This window comes from Notothenia coriiceps, unplaced genomic scaffold (assembly GCF_000735185.1).
Source record: "Notothenia coriiceps isolate Sejong01 unplaced genomic scaffold, NC01 NC01_scaffold00025251, whole genome shotgun sequence".
NCBI classification, from domain to species: Eukaryota; Metazoa; Chordata; class Actinopteri; order Perciformes; family Nototheniidae; genus Notothenia; species Notothenia coriiceps.
The window spans coordinates 1-10746 of NW_011357952.1; the positions used below are offsets into that span (position 1 = coordinate 1).

General features: G+C 41.3%; 2 protein-coding genes across 2 annotated transcripts; both read right to left on the reverse strand.

The window, feature by feature from the left end:
- Window positions 1–629: 629 nt before the first annotated feature.
- On the reverse strand, window positions 630–6202 carry LOC104956049 (casein kinase I isoform epsilon-like). The gene is made up of 4 exons (XM_010783487.1): window positions 5997–6202; window positions 1831–1921; window positions 937–1047; window positions 630–829 (listed from the first exon to the last, which is right to left on the reverse strand). Exons 2-4 carry the CDS (start codon window positions 1904–1906, stop codon window positions 630–632), a joined length of 387 nt encoding a protein of 128 aa, XP_010781789.1. The 5' UTR covers window positions 1907–1921; window positions 5997–6202.
- Window positions 6203–7902: 1700 nt separating this feature from the next.
- Window positions 7903–10403, reverse strand: LOC104956048 (trinucleotide repeat-containing gene 6B protein-like). The gene is made up of 2 exons (XM_010783486.1): window positions 10204–10403; window positions 7903–9907 (listed from the first exon to the last, which is right to left on the reverse strand). Exons 1-2 carry the CDS (start codon window positions 10311–10313, stop codon window positions 9331–9333), a joined length of 687 nt encoding a protein of 228 aa, XP_010781788.1. The 5' UTR covers window positions 10314–10403; the 3' UTR covers window positions 7903–9330.
- Window positions 10404–10746: the final 343 nt, after the last annotated feature.

The window sequence follows — 10746 nt, forward strand, 5'->3', positions numbered from 1 at the left end:
AGTGGACTCTAAACTAAGAGGTAGAGATGTCCCGATCCGATCACGTGATCGGAGATCGGAGCCGATCACGTGATTTTCAAAAGATCGGAATCGGGAGGAAAAAATCGGGGATCGGGATTTTTAAATTTTTTAAATACTTTTTTATTTTTTATTAATTGTTACAAAACAAAAATGACCATGTTCAAGTCTTAAAGTCATCCTGAGGCCTTAGTTTTGGTTTCAAATTACACAACATCATGTATGTGTTGCTTCTTTGGGGCTTGTTTTCATAGACCTGGTTGATTATTTCTCTCAAATCTGGCAACAGAGTGGGCAGGGCGCAGTGTCTAATTGTAGTAGTAAGCTAACGAGTACTGATAAGCTTTATTTTGTTTTGATCCAATGCTGCACAACTGAACTGATCCAATGCTGCTGTGAAAGAAATAAGCTATATCCATGTTGGATAGAATATCCAATTTAAATAAAAAAATAACCTTAAGGGACCACTTGAATGCTTTTTTTCTTTTTTTTCCTTAAGGCATTGCATAAAGATCGGATCGGGAAAAATCGGTATCGGCAAATTGTCAAAATCAAATGATCGGAATCGGAGCAAAAAAAGGTGATCGGGACATCCCTACTAAGAGGATTGTTTATGTGTTTATGTTGATGCCTGCGAGTTCACATGAAGGCTTGTGTCGTACCATCTGGTCGGCCAGCAGCAGAACGGTCTTCAGGCTGAACTTCCGGGAGCAAAAGTTGAAAAGGTCCTCCAGACTGGGGCCGAGCAGCTCCATCACCATCACGTTGTAGTCTCCCTCTGCACCACACCACTTTATGGATGGGATACCCACTAGAATGCAAAACACACACACGGTCATCATAAAGCTTGTATTATTACCTCCAACAAGCAATGCATCAACATGTTTCCCAGGTGGGTCAAAGCCACATTCATCTCACCTCCTCCTTGCATCATCTTGTAGAACTTGCTCTCTATGTGCAGCTGGGGGTGTTTGGTCTTCACACATTCCAGCTTGATGGCTACCTCCTCCCCTGTGGCGATGTTGGCACCTGAGGACACACAAAAGTACAATTGTTGCTAAAAGAGGTGTTTCAATGTGACTGTACCAGGAAAAATGAAGGATTAATGTGTTGGTGCCAATAAGAAGGGACAGTAACGGCCCGTCCACACACAGGCATGAAAAAAATCTTCGCCCATTCACTTGAATGGGGTGACGTAGAAGATTTTTAATCTTCGCCGAACTGCATTGTGGGGAGCGGAGCATGGCTTTCCAAGCATCGTGAGCATCAAAAGTTGAGCAATGTTCAACTTTTGATGCTCCCAATGCTTTCGAAGCTGGCATCAGCCAATCAAATCCCGTTTATGCAAATCCCGCCAGTACAAGCGCTAGCCAATCAAACCGCGTGTAAGCTGAGAGAGCCAGACAGCAGTTAATTTCTTCATATTCCAAACGAGAAATTACGGTAGCAAATCACCCGGTTCTTTACGACCAGAACTATTTACCGGGATACAAACCGGAGGAACCAGGCATGGAGGGAGGTGGCAGAGACAGTGGGTGAAACTGGTAGGTTTTCGCCTGTTTGGGGATTTTATATCCAGTTTACTTCGTTTTAACATTGCTATTGCTTTGTATGTCGGGGCAGGAGATTCATGTGATTGGTTGTTGGTCGCAAAAAATCGCCAAGCTTTAGACACGCCCAGCATCAAGATTTTTCAAGATTTTTTTCATGCCTGTGTGTGGACGGGCTGTAATGGTACAGCAGCAGAAACTAATGTGGAAAGACCCTTAAGAGAGGGGACGCATGGAAAGCTGCGTGCAAAAACAAACTTACCAAGGTAAATGTCGCCAAAGGAGCCACTCCCTATCTTCCGCCCGAGCCGGTACTTGTTCCCCACTCTCAGCTCCATGTTTGCGAGTTGTCACTGTCACCAACAGAAAAAAGGAGATGATTATAAGCAGGAAAAGGACACATGACACCATGCTCGCTTATCTGGGCGGCGCCATTTTCTCTCTCTCTCTCTGCTCACCGGGAAACATTATACACTGAGCTACTGTACAGTTCAACAGAATATAACACAGAGTGGTAGAATGAAGGGAAGCTGTCCTCAAGGGTCGGTCAGCTGCTCACATGGTCATCTGTCAATCCCAGACAGACTGAGTTGCCCACATGCTTGAGTGAGTAGCCGGAGCAGAGCTTGTTGATCAGCCAACAGCTGCCTGACCTCAAGAAACACACAATAGAGTTGAGCAGCGATGACGTACTTTTGCAGGCTGACCCGGAAGTTAACATAGCAAGGGCTCCCTCAACAATAAGCAATGGGATTTCGGAGTATTGCAAGCACACGTTCATTTCAGCCGAATAATCTCAACATATTGACACCACTTTTATAATGTAGAAGTGCATTCCAGAAGTAGAAAGCTCACGTCACGCTATAAAGGAAAGGCATCACTGTCACATGGCTTCACGTCACCACCGCTAAGCTAAGAAGTAGGGCTGCTAAATTAAATCGTATTTTAAAATCGCGACTACGAAAACAACGTAATCTAAATAAAACGATTATTTTTTTATTACTTTTATATTATTTTTTTGGTTTTCAGTTGAATTATACTTAAAGTTCAGGGTAATCAACTGTTAAAAACATACTGGTAAAAAAAAAAAATTCTACAAAAAATGGATGTTTTCAAAGTCAATGAATAATCGCATTTAATAATCGCTATTACACTTATTGACCCAAATAATCGAGATTATGATTTTTGCCATAATCGAGCAGCCCTACTAAAAACGCGGATAATGTTCGGAGTGAGAGCACGTCTCATTTAGTCGCTTGTTAGGAACCGCAGGTTTTTAAAGACACATTGAAGCTCAGGCATTCTCACCAGAGGGGTATTCACTTATGTATTTGATGTAGTAGAATAAAACGTGAAATCTCAGTTGTTAACCACAGAGCTTAATTCAGGTCTCTAACCAAAAACACATTCTAAAAACAGTTGACAACCAGAAGAAGTAGAAAAACGCCAACTCATTACTGTGTTTCAGAAAGGAGAGTAGTGACTGGAAGGAGAAATACATCAAAACCAGGACTACATAAAACTGCCGGTTTCCACTTGGAACAGAATCAAATGTGAGTACTAGGACTTGGCACACGAGGAAAGGAAGTGCATCTTCTGAGCTGAACTGCACGTGATGCCGGAGCATCATTTATTTAGCACACTCTCCTACCTACCACGCCACATTGTGCAGCCACTGCAAAAGCAAGACTAAGCTCTCTCTCCACTGTTCCGTACTAGCAGTGCCAAGGGAGGGAAGGCATGAGCGCCGGCTGGCTCTATCTGTGTCAAGGCCCTCAGACGATTCTGTGCACTGAACTTCAGAAAGCAAAGTGCTGCAGAGGACATATCAACGCGGAGCATTATTCATCAAAGAGGTTTAATTTGTTGACAGCAGTTTGGGAACAATATGTTAACAAATCGATGGAAACGGTGGACCTTTGTTCCAAATCACTGCTTCATATTCACATATCACCTCGAGACATGTGATGCAACATATGAAATTGACCTCATTGTAACAGATTCATGCCTCCTTTACCGTCTCCTATAGAGAAGTCTCATGACAACTCGGAAGAAAAAAAACTGTCTAAGGAAAGCTCAGTTTCGTGGACATGCGAATTCAAGCTAGCAGAAGAGCCATCGATTCAGTCCTCTTATCTAGTTTCTTTGATCAGAGCCACCTTTATTCTTTTATTAATAAGTAATTTTACTTGATTGTAAGTTGGAGAAAAAAATTAGCACCAGTTCAGTAGTAAATCTACTCATTTGGCCTATAGACAAACATTGCAGAAAAATGCGGGAAATCTTCATATTCGAGAGGCTCAATACAGCATTTTAAGAAAATTGACTTCAATGGACGATAATGAAAACAGTTCAGCATCTCTGACCTTACCTTGGGAAATGAGTCAAACTCAAAACAAATTGCATTGCACATTGTTTAATGAGACATTTCACCTGAACCGAACATATGGTAAGATGTAGGCCGGAGACCTTGTCAGCTCCGGCTGATGAGAGCACATCCTGCCATGGTGGATGTGAGAGAGGCAGATGGATTTGGGTTAATAAAGGGTTAGGTTTCATTACACCAAGAGGGTGTCTCATGTGCTGCAGCCAGGGACCCGATTTAGGGCGCAACATTAATCACAAGGCTACGGAGTAAGTGCTATTGATTTATTGCTTGTTACTGGAGCGGTGACACGCAATTTTAAACCACACAGTGTTTTACACTGCATATTAAAGACTGTGTCCATGTGGTTTCGACTGGAATAATACTCATGATTATTCTAAAAAGCTTAGCTGGAGAGAACGTGGTTTTGCCAAGACATGCATAGGGAAAAACTGTGCAATGTGAAGAATGCATTATTCAATGTTTCAATGATGGCCTATGTGATGTGAAGCAAGTGGAATAGTCACATTGCAGCTGGAAACGCACCATGTGCCTTTAATGTAGACAGGGTCTACATGACAGTGGACAGATGAGCATCATCTTCTGGTTACAGAGGGGGGTCTTTAGAGGTTGTCCTGAAGAGGGGCTACAATAAGGTTTAACCCTCTATACACCACCCCAAATGTGAAATAACTTGCCTTTAACTACAATGTAATCTCTCACACAGTTAAGACACAATAAGTCTTTTTTAGCCCGCCTGTCATTTCCTGGTCAAATCTGACCGTTTTACTACTTTCATCAATCATACAATACATTCGAGGCCTTATGATATCCTCCACAGTGGGCATTTCAACCTATAAAACAGCTGATCACCACTTTCATTACATTTTGAATAGTTTAGTCAACTTTGTCACGCCTATGGGGTTCCCGGATTTTTTTTTTACCAACACAGGAAATGAATGAGTAACTCTAGATTACGTTCACTCATCAGATAGCACAGAACCACCAATCAACAAGATGTTAATTTCATTGTCTATTCTTTGTATTTTCCCTGCAGCTATTTGTGTAAACCAGTAGTCTTTGTAGACATTGTTTACAGCTTGAACGGGTGCTTGATCAAATGTGGTGATGATGAATGTGTATGTGTTAATGTAAAAGCAGGGACCACCAAAGTAAGGGGAGAGAAACTAACACGACAGGAGGGTTAAAGGAGAAAACAAGAGTCAGAAAGCAAAACACAGAGGATTTCGCAATCCCATGAAAAACAGAGCACTGCTACGCCTCTCAGGGAAGCTGTCACTCAACAATCCGCTTGTGTGAAACTGACCCGACACTAAATACATCAATACAACTTAACTTGCCAAATTAAGTTAAAACACACTGCAAATATACGCACATGTCACAAAGAATACACACTATAAATTGATAAATTAGAATGTTCCATAAAACACAAATACACTACAGCACAGAAATATAGACACATACTACAGTAGCAGAAACATAAAGACAGTATATAAATTACAGTTGTGCAAAGTAGCTCAAATTGTCAAGCAAGTCAGTTATGGTTTAATGTGGTCAATATTTTACAACTACTAATATTGGCCACATTATTTAAACCGCCTTAGAAAGACAGACACTTTAAGTAGGTTAACGTTGGTTAAAATACTAACCTAATGCAACGTGAAGGACGCAAACTGCAGTTATAAACAATAGAAAAACAAGTAAAATAAGAAAACATCAACCGATAGCATTTAGCTAGTTCCCTGTTAGCCGCTAGGAGTAAGCTAGTGGAAATACGTTAACGGAACCGTGATACGCTAGTCACGGTGGTTACTATAGAAATAAAAAGACAAGCTGTAATCGTGTTTATATGTTATACTTTGTCACATTTGTACTTAAAAACCGCACCCATTTGTGCTACGGGACAAGTAAGATACTAGCCATCCCCACTACTATCCCCCTCCCCCCCTCTTCTGTAAAGCCGTGAATACGAGCCTCCAATTCGGGCGAATCGGGCCGCTTTTCACCCCTGAATATCTCCGGTTCCCCGACCCGCAACTCACCCGATATTGGGTTCGTCCGAGAGCTGGTTCGGTGGATGTTCTGATCCGATGGTTGTCAGTGGGACAGAAGCCCGAGTAAAGGAGGATGGGAGCGGATTCTGGTGGATCTCATACCCCCAGCTCTGAGCTCTGTGGTCGGTTGCTCTCCCTGTTGATCGTCCCTGAGAAGCTCCAGCAGCCGTTGCTCTGTCTCCCCCTCCCGTTACTTAACACCGCGCGCTCACTACGCGATGATGTCATTCTGGGGATGTCAGGGCTCAGTCATTTATGAAAAAACGTCACAGCAAAATGCTCCTTCCTTTATACATGTTTACCATTCATTAATTATCCATTGATCTACTATTAGTCATCTTGAATCATACTCGAGTTTGCAAGGTGAATCCTGTTGTGTATCATGCTAGATATCGCGATATTTCAGTAAAGGATATCCTCAATTCAGTCAGTGTTGAATTAATCTGTTACAAGTTAAAGTCCTGTATTGAGTTAAAATAGTTTTTAAATTAGAATCAACGTTTTCTTAGATTTCAAATTATATTTATATAACGTATATTTAGGAAGTGAAAGTGGTTTATTTCTACAGAAAGGACTATTTCCACACTCAAAGTCTTATTTTCATCTATAAAATTACTTCATGCTTATAGACAATCATTTTTAGAAAAAAAAAAAAAAGCATTGTCTGATTTAGCAAATTATTATTATATATTTCTAAGTATTAAATCAATTTAATGTAATACAAATTACGATATTACCATATGTGTTGAAGTATAGAAGTCTATTAGAAATCACTGCATCAGAGGTCACTTATTTCATACAGTATGCAGTAGCTTACTGTAGAGTGACATGGGTTTAAATAGGATTGGTTTGTGGATGGTAGTGAGAGGCCGACAGATGGACACACTGAATTATTTTTCTGCCGATGAAAAGCCTTTAGGCCTTTCACTGAACGAAAGGTCTTTGTCATATTCATCAGTGCAACATGCAGTGCTTAGTGTGCACATGTGCTCTATAGTGGAAGCCCTGAAAGAGGAACAGAGGCGGGGAGGTTCACGCTAGGATTGTTAAACATAGAAACTACCTCATTGAGCTACAAAATACAATTATTTACATGTTCAATTCATCTGCTGTTTATTTCTTGAATATGATCAATTTTAATCTCCCTATTCGAATGGATTAAAACATAATTTCAGCAAAAGTTTTGCATTAAAAATGAGTTTAATTATAATAAATTATCAAAATAGATGACGATTATTTTTCTTTCAATCAGCTTATGGTTAAAGCTTTAGTACACTTACTCAAAAAAAGTTTTAGTGAACAAAAACATGTTGATAAAATAGTAAAAATAGTCCAAGTCCAGATCCCTAAATGTCTTGTTTTGTCAGTTTATTAGTTGATATATAAGAAAAGCATGACATTTCCATATCTAAAAAGGTTGAAACTGCATTTTCTGCCATCTAACAATGAGTTTAATGATACATTATCAAAATATATATTATTTCCAGATTAAAATGAAAAAAATGTCAATAGAATTGTAAAAAAAAGAAAAGGCCCAACCCTTCTGCAGGCTAAAGCAACTCAAATCTCTCACCAGCAAAATACCTCGACAGTTAAATGCCATTTTAAGTTTCATTACTATAAGATACAGTATTTATTCAGTATTTATCATCATTATAGTATTACTATTTCGGCGATTAGCTAAAATATAAATTATATTTGATGCAACTTTAGTTACATTTCCATGACTTTTCCAAAACTTTGGGAAAAATATTGTTTTCCAGGGCCTGGAATTAGCTTTTTGAATTTCCATGACTTTTCCAGGTTTTTAAATGACTGTAAGAACCCTGTCTACAAGTTTTAACCTCCATCCAGAAACCAATAAACTCTCAACAAAACGACCACGAGGACAGAATTAGAAGCCAATACTTTCATCTTTATTAATCTTGTTCTCATGTTTAAATAAATTTTTCCTTTGTAAAATCTCTTAACGAAAACACTGAACAGGAGTGTTAAAGCCTGTCTTAATTTAAAACGAATACACAACAACAGAACATTGAAAAACGTACGGTAACTCTTACTCTGCATCTGTAAACAACCCGCCCCCCCCTCCCGCCCTTTCCCTCCACACAGTTTGATAAGATTTGGCATGTCCATTTACTCAACGCGTATGCCTTCAGCTCTTTGTGTCATTAAAATTTTTCTTTTTTATTATTGCAGGTCGGACAATAAAAAAAGACTAAAAAAAACAACTTCAAATGAGAGAAGAAAAAAAATTAAGCATTAGTGCCAATATTTCTTAACACACAGTCAGCAGTATACCGAATGCACTCAAAAACATTTTTGTATAGACCTTCTGTATAGTAAGCAGCCTTGCCCACATTATGACAGGCAGTAACATGCATACACACGCATACACACGCATACACACACACACACACACACACACCTGTGGTTTTAATCCACATACTTGGTCTCAGTCTCACTCATACTCGTGTCCATATAGTGTGTATACGACACATGGAGAAATGCAACATAGCCTCAAACTGCCAGCAATTTAACATTTATCACTGCAACAGTAACAAACATGTTTCAGAGAGAATAACAGAGAAAGAGTGCGTGAGATACAACAGTAGGAGGTCAGCATTTTGAAAACAGAACAATGACACATTTTCAATATTTTCACTGTTCAAAAAAAAAAATTTGAAACCATACATACATACAAACAAAAGAAAAAACATACACAGTAAGATACAGTTCTGTTTTCAATCAGAGCTGTTTGCATGTGGATTCGGTCTCCGCTTTTAAGGGGACGTGAATACAAAATGCACTTTAACCTCACATCATGTAGTAGTTTTTATACGATGAAGGTAATGCTGTTTACAGTGCCCATCTGTCTGAAGGCTCGTCTGTATTTGGTGTGTGCATGTGTATGTAAATCTGTTTTGAAAAGTCCCCTGTTTACTAAGCACATTGCAATCCAGTCAAGTCTTTGAGACTTCTCATTCTTTTTCTTTTTTTTTTTTTCAGGTTTCAAGTCTAAGCAGTTGAAATCTTCATCTGTGGAAAAAAAGGCTGTATACACATCTAACAGTCCCTGCATTTGTTTATATAATAGCTTAAGTCTGGCCACGAGAATGTGTGTAAGCATGTCTCACATTTCTGCTTGATGTGTGTGCACATTTATATGCATACCGTGTATATGTACGCACATGTGTGTATATGTGTATTACATTAATATGCATACCATGTGTGTGTGCTATAGTAAGTACATATGTATCCCAGTGTATTTTTTGTATCAGTGTGTCCAAACCTACACTTACAAATAGAGGGGGGGGGCTCGTCAGATGGAGTCAGCTCCTCCCCCCAGCAGGTCGCCAGGCAACAAGGCGGCAGGGCTGTCCATTTGGTGCCTTTCCTCCATTTGCGGGGCCCCCCACATGCTGCTGCTGCTGGGGTATCCTGCAGTCATGCCCCCCCAGAGCCCAGACCTGGCAGAGTCCACCCCCCCGACACCTCCCCCTCCCTCCCCGTTGTGGCTCCACTGGGAGAAAACACCCAGCCCGGGCCCGGGTCCTTGGGCTGACGAAGCTTCTGATGAACTTCCTGTACCGTCGAGACTCTGCCAAGCGGAGCCGGAGGACCTCCCCCCAGCCAGAGCCGCCGCTCCACCATCTCCTCCTCCTCCACCATTCCCACCTGGAGTTGTGCCCGTCACTGCCCGCTCACTCCCCGGGGAGCTGCCCCCCCCGCTGGCCGCTGCAGGGCCCGGTCCAGGAGAACCCTGCGACCCGCCTGGTGCCGCTGACCCTCCGGAGCCAGGCCCCTCAGACCCTCCCGCCTGGGAATGTGCAAAATAGCGAGCAACTTCCTCCTCGCTCACAAACTCCGCCAGGATCGTGGTGTTGCCCAGGACACACCTGAGAGGGATTTCACAAGAGAAGAGTGTTTAGATCTACAGCAGGGTGCAGAAGATACGATAATACTTTATTGGTCAGATGAAGTCTGACATTTGACTTGCATCACAGCGAGGGCATAAGGTTAAATATATGCGACCTGTTCATCAAAACCAGACGGATGTCCACAATAAACCGTATTTAATTTAGTCTTAATTTACATTATTTCATATTCTGTTCTTGTACATATCATATCATATTGACATGTATATTGACTTTTTGCACTACAATAAAGTTGACTTTGAGCAAGGTTAACCTACATGTGCAGTGCACCCTGGGCCTTGGCTGCTTCCTGCCGGGTGCTGTAGCGAATCAGAGCGCTGCCATGTGTCAGGCCGAGGTGGAAGGTGAGCAGCGGGCCGTGCTGCATGCAGATCGTCCTCAGCGTGGAGCCGTCAATCTACACAAGAAAACAGGTGAGGTGTAAATGATTGTGCAACAAATAACCCAAGACATCAGTTATAGGGACAGAGAAAGGTCAGGGAATCTTAAAAAAAAAAGCACTTAGATACTAACTAAGCACTTAGATACTAACTAGATGCTGGTCTGCTAACCGTCCCCACCCCACGCCTCCTCACCATGTGTGCTCGGGCTTTTAGCTGCACTGCTCCCAGACTCTGGAACTCCCTCCCCCCGCACATCCGACAGTCAGACACAATCACCATATTCAAAGCCCAATTAAAAACCCACCTGTTCAAATCTGCCAACTCACTGTAGTGCTCCCCATTATATGTTTCATTTGTGTCCACTTGATTGTCTTCCTCCATGATTTACTGTTTGTGTTTTTATCATGTTCTGTTGCC